The sequence below is a fragment of the Ziziphus jujuba genome, chromosome 6 (assembly GCF_031755915.1).
Source record: "Ziziphus jujuba cultivar Dongzao chromosome 6, ASM3175591v1".
NCBI lineage: Eukaryota > Viridiplantae > Streptophyta > Magnoliopsida > Rosales > Rhamnaceae > Ziziphus > Ziziphus jujuba.
Genome location: NC_083384.1, coordinates 16,114,249 through 16,133,674, shown reverse-complemented (window position 1 = coordinate 16,133,674; position 19,426 = coordinate 16,114,249). Strand labels below are relative to the sequence as shown.

Genomic DNA, 19,426 nt, shown 5'->3' with positions numbered 1-19,426 from the left:
CTATCTATAAAATTCAAATGTATTTTTTAATTACTTGCAAATAATTAACTTCCCTATATTTAATGCTTATAATATAATATAAGTATATATATTATCATTATTACTATTATTATTATTATTATTAAAACCTAATTAACAATAATTTGGATTTAAAATGAGATATATATATATATATATATATATAAAGTTAATATACCATATGTGTTGATTTTGTACATTATGATACAAATCAGCATCAAATTATATATAATTTATGGTATGTTGTTTATATTTCAATATTATATATAATTTAATTGTGACCAACATTAATGTGCATATCAATATTCATTATAACAAAATTATATATATATATAAAGTATTTTTATGATCAGATCCAACCTGATCATAGAAAGTGGAGATCAAAAACATGCCAAAAAGTTGGAACATTGGATTCAAATAGCTTTACTCGGATAGACTCAGATGGCTTAGATTGTAATAAAGCTCACGTGCCAAAAATTGCCAAAAATTACCATTCATACCGGGCCTCTTCTCCTTTCTCCTCTTCTCCTCTCATACCCATTCGCACCACCTCTCTTCTCCTTTGATTCCCATTTGCATGTTCCTCTTCTCCTATAGTGTTTTTTTCCTCTGCTTCCACCACCATCTTCAGCTTTTACGTAAGCTGTTTTAGTCTCCCGTATCAAACTCAAACTTACCCAAAAAAAGAAAGAAGTAGAAAAAAAATTACTCAAAAATTAGAAAAAAATTTCAAAAATTACTAATTTTTTTTAAAAATTTACAAAAGTTGGGTTTGGCCTACTAATTTTTTTATTAATTTTCAATTTTATAATTTCCAATCGGACCCCTTTTTTTTAAATTTTAAATTTTATAATTTTTAATTGGTTCCCAATTTTTTTTTTTGTTAAGTTTAAATTTTGAAATTTTAAATAATACTTGTAAAAGTACAAAAAAAAATTTTAAAAATTACAAAAAAATTTTAAAAAAATAACCAAAAAAATTTACAAAAGCCAACGCTTTTACAATATAAAAATATTGATTTTGACCTGTCAGTTTTTCGTTATCTTTCAATTTTATAATTTTTAATTGGTTTTTAAAAAATTATAAAAGAATTAAAAAAATAATCAAAAAATTTACAAAATTTACAAAAGATTAAAGCCGACGTTAACAAAAGCCAAAGCCGATGTTAACAAAAGTTGCTAGAGCCGGCTTATACAAATTTTTTTAAATTTTTTTGTTACTTCTTTTGTAAATTTGTTTTTATGGAATTTTAGGAGGGAGAAAGAGAAAGATAGATAGAGAGAGAGAGAGAGAGAGAGAGAGAGAGAGAGAGAGAGAGAGAGAGAGTTTGTGCCGTCGTTTCGTAGAGGAAGCAAAACGAAATAAAAGGTAGAGAGAGAATGAGAGATAAAAGAAGCAATGTGGATCCCACATTCTTTTTAAAAATATCAAATACCAATTGTCCACGTAGTAGTCATGAAAGAAGAAGCAATGTAGGTCCCCAAAGAAATAAGGAGAGAGAGAAGAAGCAATGTGGGTCCCACATTCTTTTTAAAAATATCAAATTCCAATTGTCCACGTAGTAGTCATGAAAGAAAAAGCATGTAGGTCCCAAAAGAAATAAGGAGAGAGGGAAGAAGCAATGTGGGTGCCACATTCTTTTTAAAAATATCAAATACCAATTATCCACGTCGTGGTCATGAAAAAAAAAGCAATATGGGTCCCATTCTCTCTCTCTCTTCTTCTCTCTTTACTTTTTGTTTCTTTTTGCTTCTTCTGCAAAACAACGGCGCAAACTCTCTCTCTCTCTCTCTCTCTCTCTCTCTCTCTCTCTCTCTCTCTCTCTCTCTCTCTCTCTCTCTCTCTCTCTCTTTTTCTCTCTTTTAAAATTTCATAAAAAAATGTACAAAAAAAGTAAAAAAAATTGTATAAGCCGACTTTTGTTAGCGTCGGCTTTGAATCTTTTGTAAATTTTTTTGATTATTTTTTTAATTCCTTGTAATTTTTTTAATTTTTTAATATTTTTAAAAATATTATTCAAAATTATAAAATTTAAATTTAATAAAAAAATATTGAAGATCAATTAAAAATTACAAAATTAAAAGATAACAAAAAAAATTAAAGGAACAGAACCAACACTTTTACATTGTAAAAGGGTTAGCTTTTGTAAATTTTTTTATTTTATTTTTTGTTATTTTTTTAATTCTTTTGTAATTTTTTTAAAGTTTTTGGGTATTTTTACAAGCATATTTAAAATTATAAAATTTAAACTTAACAAAAAAAATAATAATAATTGGAGCCAATTGAAAATTATAAAATTGAAAGTTAAAAAAAAAAAAAAAGAAGTTGATTGGAAATTACACAATTGAAAATTAACCAAAAAAAATTAGTGGGCCAAATCTGGCTTTTGTAAATTTTTTTATGTAATTTTTTGAAAATGTTTTGGTATTTTTTTGAGTAATTATTTTGTAATTTTGTTTTCTAATTTTTGAGGTATTTTTTTCTTCTTCTTTCCTTTTTTTTTTTTTTTTTGGGTAAGTTTGAGTTTGGTACAGGAGACTAGAATGGCTTGCGTACGAGCTGGAGATGGTGGTGGAAGCAGAGGAAAAAAACATTATAGGAGAAGAGAAAGATGCAAATGAGAATAAAAGGAGAAGAGAGGTGGTGCGAATGGGTATCAGAGGAGAAGAAGAGTGATGCGAATAGGTATCAAAGGAGAAGAGGAGAAGAGGCTCGATGCGAATGGTAATTTTTGGCACATAAGTTTCTTTACAATATGAGCCGTTTGAGTAAAACTTTTTGAATCCAATGATCCGGCTTTTTGGCATGTTTTTGGTCCACACTTTCTATGGTCTGGTAGGACTTGACTATAGAAAGGCTCTATATATATATATTTACACATACAGTCTTCTATAATAGATGATATAATTATCAATTTATGGTTATCAATATCTTAAAAAAAATATGTTTATTTAAAATTTATTAAAATTGATTTTATATATATTTTGATATAACTATAAAATGTAAAAAATCTCATATTTTTCAATTAATTATTTAATATTATAATAATGAAAATATATATTCTTGAATACAATCAATAAAGATAAAAAAATTCATGTTTTTAAATAGTTGTCCCATTTGACATTGATTAATATTTTGAAAGGATCATAAATAACTAAAAAAAGGGAGATGATTTTTTTATTGATGATTTTGGAGGGAATTTAGAATGATACTATGATAACACGTGATGCAAACTCTTTTTCTATCTTTTATATATTATATAGATTATTAAATTATTATTTTTAGTGTGAGCTAAAATAATGGGATAAATCATGTTACTTGCATGTGACTTCAGTGTTTAGAAGGCTGAGGTAACATTTTCTTTATGGTTTTGAAAGATCATCTTAGATTTGTAGGAGAGAGATTAGAAAGCTGTGTATCCATTTTAGACACTATTATCACATATTTTCTATTTTGTATATTGTAGATCGAGTTTATCAATGGCTACTTTTAAAGATTAGTGGTGCTACAATTAATTTGTTAACTTTAATGGAATTTATTATATATGTATGATCCATATCTAGTATTATTATTTTTCCTTCAATACAAAGCAGCAAAGATATCATAGGAGAGATAGTGGTAGTCTTGTAAGTATATCTATTTATTCTACTTCTATTCTTTTATATGGAAAACCGTTCTCTTTTGTTATGTCAAAGCATACAACATGAAGGGAGCAAATTTTCAATACACCTATGAAGTGTACTCCTGAACGGGGGTGAATGCCACACATATGAATCCCATATATTTGTAAAAGAAGAAAGTACAATTTCTAAGAGTAAGATAGATTTTTTTACTTTGAAACAGACACATAGATTTTTTTATTGGATACCAAAGTTTAAAAATTTTGATATCAATAGAAATATCCATAGAAATATTGAAAATTATCAAATATCGATAAAAATTCATAAAAAGATAAAAATTGAAGAAAATTTATTTAAAAAAATCAACATTTTTATTAAAATTTAGGATTCGATTAATTAATTAATTAATTAATTATCAAATTGACTATTAAAATCGTAAAAATATTGAATGGATATTATATTTCTTTTAATTAATTGATTTATAATAAACGTTAATAGTTAAAAATATACTATTCTTAATTAAAAATATAAAAATATATATTTAATAAAATTATTTACTAATTAAGATATATAGAACAATTATTATAATAATATTATATTTTATAAATATCATTTCAATACTATAAAGAACTCCTGGGTAGTTAAGAATTATTTATATCTTTCTTATTCTCATTTTAAAATATGAAATGTAAGAAGTAATTATTAAAAAATATATATTTTTTTTATAATTTTGCATATAGTTATTAATATACCATCGATATGAATATTTGAGTTAAGTTTGTATATATTAAATACTATTGATATTAAAATTTTGAATCTAGATTTAGAGAAAATATATTTTCTGCACAAAGTTTAAAATTTTGATGTCGGTGCAAATATCGAAGGTTCAAAATATGAAAATATAAAAAAATATCGAATATTGATAAGAATTTACAAAAAAAAAAAAAAAGATGGAAATCTATATAGTATATAAAAGTAAAATAGTGAGAGAAAATTTTTGCCACATGTCATTTTTATATTCATTTTGTTTCTCTCCAAAAGTATTAGAAAAAAAAAATTAAAACAGATTTATAATCTATGTATTAATATTTTGTTGATTTGTTATATTTATTTTATTATAAAATAAAAATATGTTACATACTGTAATTAATAATTAGATTCTATATAGTAATACATATACATATATGGATATATAATAAATGGAATTTCAATATCAAAATATATAGATTTGAACAATAAAATTGATCTCCCTATTTAATCTTCTTAAAATATATATAATCATAAATAAATTATTTTATAAGCTAAAAAAGTGTTTATTAGGCAAATAATAATAATAATAATAAATATAATTAAATTATATTATGAGTATTTAAAAGAGGAAACTTAAATATTGCAATGGATTAAAAAATACATTTGAATTTGAATTTAATTCTATAAAGGAAAAATATTATATAAATACATTTGAATTTGAATTTGAACTCTATAGTTGGAAAAAATTAAATAGGTAAACACTTTAAAATTTGAATTCCATAATTGAATAGTATTAAATATAAAAGTCAAATTTTTTATTTTTAACAAACTTTTATGATATACATTGAAAAAAAATTAAAACTTAACGATAATAAAACTTTCAAATAAGTTTTCAAATATAGCCGAATAAGTTTATTTCATCAACCAGATCAACGTGAGCAAGACGCATTGGATGTTCAAAGTTTGAATTCTAAAATTTTAGAAGGTTCCAAGCTTTAATGACAAATTAGAAATAAGTAATGTTGAAATGACTTTAATGAATGAACATGTTTTTTTTCCTCAAATTTTTGTTGCACATTATTATTATTATTATTATTATTTGTTTCTATATATCTAACTTTTATTTATTTTTAATTTGCTGTTTCAGATAATTTTAAATTATTTTTTATAATAAATAATACGTATAATATAATATAAAGTTTTGTATATAAATGTGCATGTAATATACAATAACATAAAACACTTAAATATTATTATTTAATTATTATTTATAATATTATATATATATTATATATAAAAGTAATATAGTTAGTAAAATTTTTTTTCCACATGTCATTATTAGATTCAAATATAATTAATTATTATAGATTATTTTTGAAATTATCTATTATAGCTACATATATCATGTGTCGTGTATTGCATGGGATCGATACTAGTTATGCATTAAAAACAATGTAGTTTTTTACTGAATGAGCAAGAGAAAATAGAAAGGATCTGATTATTAAATAATAAATAAATAAAATTTTGATGTAATTTTTTCATGTTCCATGCAATATTATTATTTGTAAATCACCTTCATGCATAATTAGCAAAAAAAATAAAAATAAAAATAAAAATTTCCCTCACCATGATTCATGCTTTTAACTAATTTTGATTTAATTAAGTATTTTTTCATCAAATCTCATAATGCCCAAATTAATACAGGTTTTAATCATCATGTGAATATCTTTCTGTGAACAGGTTTCTTGTCGTCTTCCAAAGCTTCGTTTCTGCAAGAAGATGATTGACAAAATCAACTAGGATACGAAAAAGGGGTTGGTCAAAAAGTCCAAAAAATAAAATAAAAAATTAATTAGTTCTATATTAATATAAGATGTCGGGGCCGGATCACATCAGCAGCATCAATTTGGATATGCTTTTAAAAAGTAAGAGAGTGGTGTCGGATTTTAAAAAACAGCAATTTGCTGGATTCAATTCATTTAGTGGGGGAAATACTGTTCTAAAAGCGGCTGAAAACAAAAACCCATTTCACTAATAGAGGAAGAGAAAGACTATTGGATATTGTTTACATCTACTGTAGCTTGATATTTGTGGGGTTCAAGTAATAGAGGAAGAGAATTATTATTGGATATTCTTCACATCAACTAGCTTGATATTTGTGGGGCTCAACTAATACAGGAAGAGAAAGATTATTGGATATTCTTCACATCAACTAGCTTGATATTTGTGGGGTTTATGATACATGCTGGAAACCATAAATAAATAAGATTATATACATTGAATTTTTTATTGAAGAATTAATTAAAAGGTGTATTAATTTTTTGAATTGCTTTAATCGTCATGATCAACTCCATAATCTCAACGTAGACTTTTGCATAGATTGTTTTTTATTTTTTACATTTAATATATACACATGTAAATTTTATGGTGAGGACGGTCTGCATGAGAACCGCAGTATTAGTGATGATTTTTTATAGTATTAACAACAATTTTCTAGAAAATCGTCACCAATACTATGAAAAATCATCACCAATACTATAATCCGTATGAAAACCGTCCATACCATAGACGAATGGTATACATATATACATATATATATATATTGATAAATTAAGAAATTGGGGTTTTAGTTTCAAACTTTGAACACAAGATATGAGCTTATTATTTGTAATCATAAACTGTCCCAAAAGAACTTATATTTGATGCCTAGATTGCATATTGGAGATTTATATAAGTATTTTTAAGATTATTAGCACATTGGTTTAACACCATAGATTATTTTAAAACAGATTTTTATAACTAGTAATTTCCTTACTAAAAATATGGTTAAATTAAATAGGAGGAAATAAATTTTGAGACTTTTACTAATAGCATTTGAGTTGGCAAACAAAGAATTGGGCCAGCCCAAAAATTTTCTGTCTTTAAAATCTGTCCCTGCCGAAAGTGGGAAATGAAGGGAGAGAGCTTCCTCGTACCCGCAAAAAAAAAAAAAAAAATAAATAAAATAAATAAATAAAATTCTGCAGTTTGTCATAGGTTCCCAAAAATAAAGGAAAAAAGGATGATTTGTGAGTCACTAATTTTTGTCTAAAGTAAGGGCGCAAATCATTCCAATTGGGCTCTCGTCTATTTCAGGTTTGTCACCACGCACATATTGTACATATTCGTATCGCTAGGTATCCCATCCCATCCACTTTTGTTTGCTTGTGAGAAATTTTTTTTTTCCAAAGGATAAGTCTTTACTACAAACAAAGCCAAATGACAAAGGACACTCACCCACCCTCACTTTCCCATCTAGCTTCCTTTTGGGGGTTGTTTGCATTTGCATGCCACCACCACCATCTCCGCCACTCATTTTAGGAAAACCAAATAAAACAAACTGAAAATCAGTGGGACCTTCTTTTTCAAGTTTCAAGTAGCCTAAATCTTGGGTGGGTCCCCCTACCATATCCTTTCAAGTTTTTATGTTCCAAAGAAAAATAACCACGTGGTCCACGCGTTTTCTTCGAAAGACCGCTGGCTTTCAAAACCCTATTATTAAATTATTCTTCAATCTACGAGCAGTTATTAACTGTCAACCGTTTTTTCGTGACGTCATCTTAAAACTTTGTCCCTTCTTTTTCAATTATTGTCAATGGTGTTTGCGTCATATCGTCGTATTGGATTGGTATGAAATTTAATCAACTCAATTACGATTCTTTAAACTTAATGTGAAAATAGATAAATAACCTATCATTTCGATGTGTTAATTCATAAAAAAATATATATATAAATTTAAAAATTTAAATTTACTTTAACTTTTAAATAATAAAATAATATTTTTTTAAAAAAAATATTTTAAAAAAATTTGCTTTTTATAAATTTTTTAAAAATTAAACGTAAAAAAATAAAATAATACATATTTAATAATAAAATAAATAATTTAATATTATAAAATTTGTATAATTATAAAAATATTAATTTTTAATGGGTTAAATGAATTTTATTGGATGAAACTGATATAAATTTGACATGATATTATCAATCCAAATCTATAAATTATTATGTGAATTTGTACCGTATTATTATATTACCAGTTCTAAAAATATCCTCCTAGTCAACTACTATCTCCTCCATCTGCATCTTCCTCGTTTCCTTGTCAATATTCTATATTCTTTTTATTTTCTTTTCTCTGACTTTATCTTATCTTCAATTTTCCCCAACAAGAATTTAACACATGCATGGTATCAATCATTTAGAAAAAATAAGTAAAATACAACCGGTAAACTTTTTCATTTTATTTATCTTTTTTCAACAAAGTAAGATTGAACCCCCATTTGGAATCCAATATTGAATTGAATTGAGTTTAGATTAGATTATTTTAAATTTGTAATTCCATTTTAATACATTCCGTTCCAAACCAATCTTACATTTTAGTTAATATGTATATAAATAATAAAAAAATAAAAAAAAAATAAAAAAGAATAAGGATGTCTCCTGGAAGTAGAACAGAAATAGATTCCAAATGAGTGAGTGGTGTAATTAGAAAGGAAAAAAGTAAAAAAGACAATATATGATAAGAAAAGAAAGTGACAGAGAGTGGGAATGAGATTGACTGTGATAGCTCGTACGCGCGCGAGATAGAAAGAGAGAGAGAGAAAAAAAAAGAAGAAAAAAAAATAAGTTGGTCCAGAAGTGTTAGGATTGAGTCAAAAGGGACACTTGTGAGGCAGAGAGAAGCTAACAATTTAAGCAAGGGGTTGAAAAGCCATGACCAGCTGTTATAAACACTTTCTTACCATAAAACGTTAACCAAGCTTTTGGATCTTCTACTAAAATTCTTTGTATAAACAGTGGGCGACCATCGACAGCCTGTTTCCTTATCACACTTGTTTGTTTTTTACGTGTTTTTGAAACAGAAACTCTCATATTATTTATATCTTTATTCATTCTTCTTCTAATCATTATCCATCTATCAAATTATTTTCATAAATTAAAAAAAGAAAAAGAAAAGAAAAGAAAAGAAAAACTATAAATACACGGACACACACTCTATGTTCCACTACAACTCTTATTTACTGCTCTTCTAGCTTACTCTCTGTTTTCTCTTCATGGATGCTCACTATACTCATCATTTGGATTTCGATTTCTTGCCGCCGGAGGTTGGGGAATCGAGTTCCGACAGCGGGAGTGCACGTCGTTTGAACTTGTCCGACGAGGAGGTTTTGTTGGCTTCGAGCAATCCCAAGAGGCGTGCCGGTAGGAAGAAGTTCAAGGAGACACGCCACCCAGTTTATCGAGGTGTCAGGAGGACGAACACCGGCAAGTGGGTTTGTGAGGTTAGGGAACCCAATAAGAAGACAAGGATTTGGCTCGGGACTTTTCCCACAGCAGAGATGGCGGCGCGTGCACATGACGTGGCGGCTATGGCTCTCCGAGGTAGGTCGGCTTGTTTGAATTTCGCCGACTCTGTGTGGAGGCTGCCGATGCCGGCTTCTAAAGAAGCGAAGGATATACAGAAGGCTGCTGCGGAAGCTGCGGAGGCTTTTAGGCCGGCGGAGTTGGAGAAGAAGGGGTCGAAGGTATCGGAGTCGGCGGCGGTGGGATCGGAGAATTCATTCTACATGGAGGAGGAGGAGGCCATGTCTGGGCTTGGGATGCCAGGGCTGCTGGCAGATATGGCTGAAGGGATGCTGTTACCTCCACCTTACTGTGTTGAAAATGGTTATATTGAAAATGACCTGGAAGAAGATGCTGATGTGTCGTTATGGAGTTATTAAATTTGATTTTTCCTTTATTTCTGTTGTTTTTTTTTTTCAAGATGTACAGCTAAGCTTGTAATAGTTTAATAATGTTTTTGTTAGGTGAAAATCTTTTTAAGTTCGTACGTTTAATATTGGACTAGTAGGGACGCTACTAAATATTTTAGTAAGGACTAAAATGTTTTTTTTATTTCTTTTTCTGTCTCGTATGTCCCCCGCATCCGTTGCTCGAACCCGCGCAAACTGTAGCGCAGGTAGTGGCGCTGAACCACGCGAGCCAGTGATACGGGGCTTTACTTCTTTTGTATGGAAGAGAAATCATCCGTTTGGAGAAAATATATAAATAATTGCAACTGGCAAGACTTAGAAATCATCCGTTTGGAGAAAATACCTAATGATTGCAACTGGCAAGACTTGTATGATCATTTTGTGAAAATATTTGCACCAGTGTGTTAGAAACTGTTATAATATTTTGTACTATAATAAGCTCAAACGTAGGAAAATTCGACACGTTAGAGATCTACTTCCCACTTTATCTTGGTAGTCATCTTTATATTTTGGGGAAGTGCTAACATGACAGGACATGACAAGAGGATTTCTATCAAAAAAAACAAAAGACATGACATGAGGATATATCTTTTGCCCCACTAGATTTTGAAATTAAATACAATCCCACCTTGTTCCCGACAAAATATAACGATTTCCTTTTTCAGCAAAAACAAAATATAACGATTCCTTTCTTTTTGGTAAATAACAAAAATAAACTATGTGCATCAGATTTTTATATATATTTATATATGCCCATAAATAGGAAGCTCGGATTTCTAATCTTTGTTTCGATAAAAAATAATAGGACTAAATATATATGGTATCGAGAGGTTGTATTCTGCAAGACAAATATGAACCTTGATTTTGCCGAAGAAAAAAAAATAAATAAAAAAAAGATTTGAGTTGTGGTTCAGTATTTTATATTATCACGGTAATCATGTTTGTTTTTTAATCATACGAAGACAATAAGGAAAGAATAGTTTTCAAGTTGATTTCTGAATTAAGAAAGTCAATAATAACAACTCGGAGAGATTCAAACTTCGATAACAAAAACTAATTTGACATAGATGTTGACCTAAATGATTAATTTAATACAAAATTCTGATTTTTTGGTGGAGATTTCATAAACCATATGACATTTTTATTATTATAATCATTTTTCTTTTTGCTTTCTTAAAAGAGATGGACCCTTCCCTTTATATATTTCAGTTTTTAGATCTGTCAGTATACAAATGCATCCGCCAACTCATAACATTTTAATGCCCTCCTGCCCCCTTCTGACTCTTCCCCTTATTATTTCATCCTTATCATTTCATATTAAATAAAATATAAAAAATAATTATTAAAAAATATATCTTGTTCATAATTTTTATATAATTATTAATATATTAATTATAAAATATTTGATATTTAATATAATATATTTTATTATTTATTTTTATTTTTATTTATTTATGTTATTAATTTAAATATTATTAATATTAATTTTATATTATTATTTTTTATTTTTATATAATTAATTATTAATATGTAATTATGTGATTATAATAAATCCATTTTATATAAAATATATAATAAATATATAAATATATTATCCATGAATATAATCTAAAAATTATTAAAATAAATTTATTTTATTTTATTTTATTTATATAAATAAATATTTAAAAAATAACTAAAAGATTAAAAAAACAAAATATCTTGATATATGTATGACTACGGTACTGTAAACTGAGGCCCTGTGTAATTAAATATCTTGCACGCCTTCTAGACTGACCTTGATTAGGATATATATATATATATATAATATAATATAATATAAGCTTATTTTAGTCATAAAACCAAGTTCATGCGAATACCTGATGCGAAAATGAAAGGACCAGTTAGTTTATAGGTTTGGGGCCCATGTTTAATTGCGAAATGCTAAGCCGTTCATCTGCCACGATATCACACATCACTGACGCATGCTGCTTCTTTTGTCTTCAGTAACTGTTCCTTCTGAAGGAGACGTCCGATAAAATTGGAACCAGACAGAAAAGATTAGGATGGTTCCTGCTCAAGGATGACACGCATAAATCGGGATTCGTATGGTTCCCGTTCAAGGATGACACGCAAAAATCGGGGAATGGTCCAAATGTTTTCGCCATTTCCCATTTCACCTCTATTTTCCCATGTAGATTTACCATTCTATTCCCACTGCGTCCACGTGGCCTTTTTCCAATCTTTTGCAAACACCTCCCAGAAACACTAACACATAATCTCTCTCTCTCTCTCTCTCTGTGTGAAAATTCTGATTTCATCTGGATGAAATTTTGAGGTTCTTAAATTGAATTTAAGTTCAACGTTTTGCTATGATGATAGTTCAGTTGGCTTTGTTTGAACTCTTGGTTTTTTTTTTTTTTTTTTTTTGGTTGTTGTTGTTGTTGTTAATTTGGTTTCCATTGCCTTCTTCTCAACAAACTAAATTATAAAGCATACAAATTTAACAATTAAATGAAGTAATAAATTTGGTAGACTATTAACTACTTGTTTATGCTACTAGGTTCAACATTCTTTTGCAAAGCTCGATGGTAAAAAAAAACTCTATCAAGAATCCCAATTTTTAATTTTTATTTTTTCAATAGTTTTGGCCCAAAAAGAGGAACAGAGTGAGAGAAGTGTGGAGCAGAGGCCATTCTTTCCCACAACCCCTTACTCAGAGCCATGCTGGTATTCTACAACATACACCAAAAAGTTGTATCATGATAACTGCCTCATCAATGCCTACTCTCCAGCAGGGTCCTTCTTGGTCCTCACTTGTCATGGAGCTATTCCAGCCAGTGAGAGCAGAGCACACCTTGCCCACTGCCAGTTGAGTGTCTCCGACATTTCAGGTGGCCAGCAAAACTCATATCGTTGGCAATCAAAACTGACTATATTGATGATATTTTTGTTGCAAGTTCGCTCCTCTCAATGTATTGTAAATGAGGTCTTGTAGCAGATGCTCGTAAGTTGTTTGATAGAATGCCGGAGAGGAATTTCAATTACTTGGGATACTATGATTTCTGGGCATGCAATGCAACGGATGGCTAAGAAGGCTTTGTTCTTTTTAATTGATGCGTCTGGAGGAGGGGTATGATAGTGAGTTTTTTTTTTTTTCCTTTTTCTTTTTTTCTTTTTTTTTTTTTTTGGGGTGAAATAGTGAGTTTGTTTTCATTGTGTTCTCAGTGCATTGACGCTTCCTGAGCATGCTGATGGGCGAAAACAAATCCATGGTTTTGCAGTTTGAAAAGAGTTGGTTTCTTTTATAGCTTTTGGGAATGTTCTTGCTACCATGTATGCAAAATATGGAAGTTTAGATAATGCGCTTCAAACATTTAAATTTTTGAATGATTGCATCACGTGGTCTGTGATGGTCACTGATTTTTCACAAAGGGAATTTTGGAAAGGTTTTGACATTGTTTTCCTCCATGCATGGATAACTCCCAGTGCGTTTACTTCTGTTGGTGTAATCAGTGCTTGTAGCGATCTTGGTGCAGTTGATGAAGGTAAACAGATGCATGGGTGTTCACTGAAGTTAGGATTTGAATCACAAATATGTATAATGAGTTATGACGGCTTTAGTTGGCACTGCATGCCAAATGTGGTAAGACTATGGTCGTGGAGGATATGATTATTTAAAAGAACTTGGTATTGGTCTGTGGACTTCTATGTTGGAGAGTACGTTCAAAATGGGGAGAATGAAGAAGCCTTGAGTCTGTATCGTAGAAGGCCGAGTGAGGGATGCCCAATGAACTAGCCATGGCTAGCATCCAGAAAGCATGTTCAAGCCTTGCTGCTTTGGAACAAGGAAAACAGATCCATGCCCGCTCCATTAAGTATGGATTTGGTCTTGAAGTTCCAGTTGGAAGTGCACTTTCTACCATGTATGCAAAGTGTGGGAGTTTGGAAGATGGGACCTGGTCTTTAGGAGAATGCCCACAAGGGATATAGTTTCTTGGAATGCAATGATATCTGGCCTTTCTCAGAATGGGCACGGGATTGAGGCTTTAGACCTCTTTGAGGATATGTAATTAGAGGGTACAAAGCCAGACCATGTCACATTCGTGAATGTTCTCTCTGCTTGCGGCCACATGGGAATGGTGGATGAAGGTTGGAGCTATTTCAACATGATGTATAATGACCATGGCATAGCATCGAAAGTAGAGCATTATGCTTGCATGTTTGATGTTCTGAGCCGTGCTGGAAAGCTGAATGAAGCCGAGAATTTATTAGAATTGTCAAACAATTGATCATGGAATGAATTATGGCGTATTGTGTTAGATGGTTGTCGAAACTACAGGAATTATGAATTGGGGCCCTGAGGAGAAAAACTAATGGAGTTAAGGTCGCAATAATCATCAGCTAAAGTCAATAATGATCAGCTAAAGTGTTATTGTCAAATACCTACACTAGCTTGCGTATGAAAGAAGACGTGGAACGGGCTAGGAGGCTGATGAAACTTCGAGGCCTAAGCAAGGAGCCAAGGTATAGCTGGATTGAGTTGAAGAGTCAGGTTCATGTGTTGGTTGTTGGGGATATGATGCATCCAGATATAGGTGCACCAGATATACTTGCAGAGGTAAGAATGCCTAGCAAGCATATGCAGGATGAAGAAGAAGGTTATCCACCCACTTCTGAATCTGCTTCACTTTTTTATTTCAATTTTCGGATGTTAAATTTATTCCATTCTTTAGGCAGATAACATAATTGTTTTGATGGAGACAAACTGCAAAATAACCAAAAATGCCTTCATACATAACAGGCAATTAGAAAGTTTACTTTCTATTTTATTTTTTATTATTTTAGAAAAGAATGATAAGTAATCACAAAATCTGAATCGTCTGTCCAAATATTCGTGTAATAATAATGAATAAAAAAAAAAAAAGAAAAAAAAGAAAAAGAGAGAGAGAGAGAGAGAGAGAGAGGGAGAGAGAGAGAGAGAGATAATGTAATACCTACAGGCTATTGTTCTTTTACTGTCTTTTTCAGTCTCAAACCTCCTTTCCTCTTCCACTTTTGCTAACGGTGTTCTTTCTTGTAAAAAAGTTATACCAGTATCATATATCATGGTTTTTTTTTTTTTTTTTATAGAAGGATATTTTCTGAAAGAAATACCAAAAAATATAAGAAAAAATGTACAATAATCTGAAATCTGGAGGGTATCATATGAAAAAATATGGAAAAAAAAAAAAACCAGGGGAAATATTTGTGTAATATTTACTCTCTGGAAAATTTGTAACTATATATTTTCATGACATGGATATATACAATGCACGTCAAACTTTGAAAAAATATGTAATTGCACATAGGTGTGTAAGTGAAGGACGGAAATAATTTTCGTGTTTTCCGAATGAAACATATTGAAAACATATTAGAGATTCACTATGGTTATGTGTTGCCTTAATTTCTAATTTGGCCGACCAAAACTTTTTCTGTCTGGCGGCTTAAGAAACAAAGATCTCGTTGTCTAAAAAGTAAAATGAGTCGTGCAAGTACTGGTACTCTATAGTGATGGGTCGACTTTGGGCCCATGAGAACAGAATGCATTAGGATTCAACGACAGCATTTATTTATTTTTAATTTTTTGATCATGATTCAACTGAAGATCATCGAGAGAAATTGGGATCAACTGTCACGAATTCAATTTGGGACCTAAATAATATATAAAATAAGTGTAAATGTACGTTCAATCAGTTTAAATTTTTAAATGTAATAATTCAATTTGATATTAAAATCAGCTATTTAAAAGTTCATGCTTTAAAATTTAACAATTCCACTTAAAAAGTAAAAATAAATGTAAAAATCCAAAATAAGTAACAATCAATAAATAAATAAATAAATAAATAACAGACTTATATGTAAAAACATGATAACCCACCTCTCTCATCAGTTTAAAGCTTTTGAAAAAAAAATAAAAATTGTTATTCAACTTATGTAACACATGAAAAGAGATTGCTTTGCACACTCACATAGTTACCATTTAATTAATCCCATCTTAATGCTATTCTATACATATATATGATTTAGTGCACTACTTAACCTATGTTATGGTACTAAATGATAACGCGGTACAAGGGTTTTTAATTTTTTTCACTAATTTACTCTGTAAAACTCAACTGCTTTACTTTTGTTATTCTATTTTTTCTCTTTTTACCTCATCATTAAACCCATGAAAAGAGATTGCTTTTGACCAAAAAAAAAAAAAAGAAAAAGAGAATTGTAATTCAACTTATGTAATACATGAAAAGAGATTGCTTTTTTTTTTTTTTTTTTTTTAAAGCTCTGGATGGAAAGAGATTGCTTTGCACACACATAGTTACGATTTAATTAATCCAATCCTAATTAAATATATGATTTAGTAAATCTTAATTAAATATATGATTTAGTATGCTACTTAACCTATGTTATGGTACCAAATAATAATGTGGCACAAGGGTTTTTAATTTTTTTCATTAATTTGCACTATGTAAAACTCTACCGTTTTACTTTTGTTATTCTATTTTTCCTCCTTTTACCTCATGATTAAATCCAGCCTCATCCAATCTTGTTGTTTGTTATCACTTGTGAGATTGAAATATATTTAATTTTATTATTTTTTATCTTAAAACTTTAAAAGTTAACTATTTAATAGTAACTATTTAAATTGTTATATGATATATAGATTTCATTGGTAAACTCTCATTAGTAGTGACAAATAGTATTATTCATTTCAAAAAACAAAAAATTATCTCCAATAATATATTTTGTAAATCCCACTGAATATTAATGGTGATAAATAATATTTTTTATTTTTCAATATTCTTCTTACATTTTGCTATAGGAATATCTGAAATTTTTGAACTCTGTGTTGTTTGCTTCAGGATAAAAACAAAAGCACAAAAACAAAATCAATCTTTATCAACTAGTGAATAAAATTATTATCCAATAAATTAACGCTTGGTTTTTGGTTTTTGTTTTTTTTTGTTTTTTTTTAATACTTTAACCAACATATATATTTATGGGCATATTAATTTGTCTCCAAATAGAATCCCATTCTTTCTGGGTTTCGAGCCAAGAATACTGCTATCGCATTTCCTGGTGATCGATTCGCTAGCTGGGCATAGAAAAATTGAAATACCAACTTTGTATATTTGAGCGATGATGCCACCATGCTTCTACCATTAAGGGTTGCTGCATTAGTGTTTACTCTGATAAAGTGTGATGGAATCTTGCATCTTGCAGCTCGAGACACAACGGGATTAAAGGAACTTGTGGTAGTGTTAGGAGGAATAGAGGTTGCCTCCTTAAACTTGAGTTGTAGGATCTCCATGGTATGCTGGAGAGAAAAACTCTTATTGTCAAACAAAGTATGGTTTCTGATTTTCCATATTTGGTCCAATATAAGGGAGGCAAAAATGAAGAAATGATCTCTATCCAGCGTGTGGACTAGTAGTTGGGGATGAGGTGTAGCTAACAGGGAAAGTTTCACTTCAAAAGAGAGGTCCTTTATGTTATCCCATCTAATACTCCAAGGCCTTGCAAACCAGATTGCCCTAGCCACCTAGCAATGAAAGAACAAGTGATTTTCGGTTTCAGTATAGTTACACCCATGCACACACAGTTTGTTGTGTAAGCTAATATTCCGAGCGAGGAGATTAGAGATTGTGGAAAGGCCATGGTTTGATAGTTTCCATAAGAAGAATTTTAGCCTTTCATGAAGTTTTGATTTCCATAGATGTGTCCACCATTCAGAAACCAAGAAATTGCTCCAAAAGGCAAGCTCGTAGACCGACTTAACAGAAAATCTGTCATTTGAATTGCTTACCCAAACAAATTTGTCTTCTGTTTTCCCATTGCAAATAAAAATTTTGATGATATTTGAGACTGTATTATTGTCAAATAGGTAGTTTAGTTTCTCCAGATCCCACTCTCCGTTCAAGTGCCTTAATGACTCAACCATACCACAATTGATGTTGCTTGCACCTAAAGAAACTGGTTTAAATGATGGGTTGTTTAGGATCCAAGGAACCTCTCAGATACTAATCTTATCACCCTTGCCAACCCTGTAATAAAGCCCATTGAAAATTAAGTTACGAGAGAGGAGAATGCTATGCTAATTCCAAGAGGCATTTCTTCTTTGGTTGCACTTCAAGAAGGGTTTGCCAGCATAGTATTTGGACTTTAGGGCTTGAACCCATAATCTGTCAGAATCGATGGCCAGCATCCATCTTAACTTGCTTAAAATGGTAAGATTCAGATCCTTAAGTCTTCACAATCCTAGACCACCTGCAAACTTTGGCTTGCACATTCTTTCCCACGAGATTGTCGAGAGCCTTCTGCCAAACCCATCTTCGCTCCAAATAAAATTGCCAGCAAGGGATTCAATATTATAGCACCAAACTATCAGGGAGTTTGTAGGCAGCCATAGCATAAACTGGCATAGCACAAATAATAGATTTGGTGAGATTGACTTTACCTGCTTGTGAGAGCAATTTGGCTTTCCAACCTTGAAGTTTTACCTCCACTTTCCTTTTCAGATCCTTAGAATCCTTAGAATGATTCCTACTGGTGAACATAGGATGGGAGAATTCTTTCATGTCGAACAGCTTCTTGATGGCAGTCTTTACATTACTTGGTTTGTTCTTTGAAAAGACATAACCAGATTTAGCGAAATTAATCCTTTGCCCTGTCCACCTGCTGTACTAGTTGAGGAAGTTGTGCACCTCTCGGACTTCTTCTAGGTTTGCTCGACAAAAGAGAAGAAGGTCATCGGCAAACAGAAGATGAGAGATGGCAGGGCTGGTCCGGCTAAGTTTAATACCATGTAGCTTTCCTTCTTTTTCCAGGTGCAACAGCATTCGCGGTAGAAGTTCCGAGTATAGTATGAAAAGGTAAGGGGATAAAGGATCTCCTTACCGTAATCCTCGTTCCATTTCTACTTTGCTGAACACACTTCCATTGAGGAGGAGTTCCACTGAATCTGGTTATATGCATCGAGATATTAGAGAAATCAGGTTATGAGGGAAGCCAAACCTTGATAGGATCCGAGTTAAGACACCCCAATCTACACGATCACAAGCCTTCATCAGATCAATCTTAAAAGTGACAAAGGCATTTCCTTTCCTTCTCTTCTTCATGGTATGCAGAATTTCATTTGCGAGGATAGTATTTTCACCTATCCATCGCCCTGGAATAAAAGCTGATTGGTGGGGGGATATGAGAGAATCCAGAACCGGCCGAATCCTATTA

At 30.5% G+C, this 19,426-nt stretch overlaps 1 protein-coding gene, 1 non-coding gene and 1 pseudogene across 2 annotated transcripts; all 3 read left to right on the top strand.

The window, feature by feature from the left end:
* The first annotated feature begins 9,373 nt into the window (after positions 1–9,373).
* On the top strand, positions 9,374–10,297 carry LOC107430347 (dehydration-responsive element-binding protein 1A). The gene has a single exon (XM_016041182.4). The coding sequence runs from the start codon at positions 9,479–9,481 to the stop codon at positions 10,145–10,147; it is 669 nt and encodes a 222-aa protein (XP_015896668.2). The 5' UTR covers positions 9,374–9,478; the 3' UTR covers positions 10,148–10,297.
* A 1,729-nt stretch (positions 10,298–12,026) lies between these two features.
* LOC107430338 (pentatricopeptide repeat-containing protein At2g33680-like) lies at positions 12,027–15,215 on the top strand (annotated as a pseudogene).
* Positions 12,169–12,275, top strand: LOC112488873 (U6 spliceosomal RNA). Its single transcript, XR_003057956.3, has one exon. It is a non-coding gene; the product is annotated as a U6 spliceosomal RNA (small nuclear RNA).
* Positions 15,216–19,426: the final 4,211 nt, after the last annotated feature.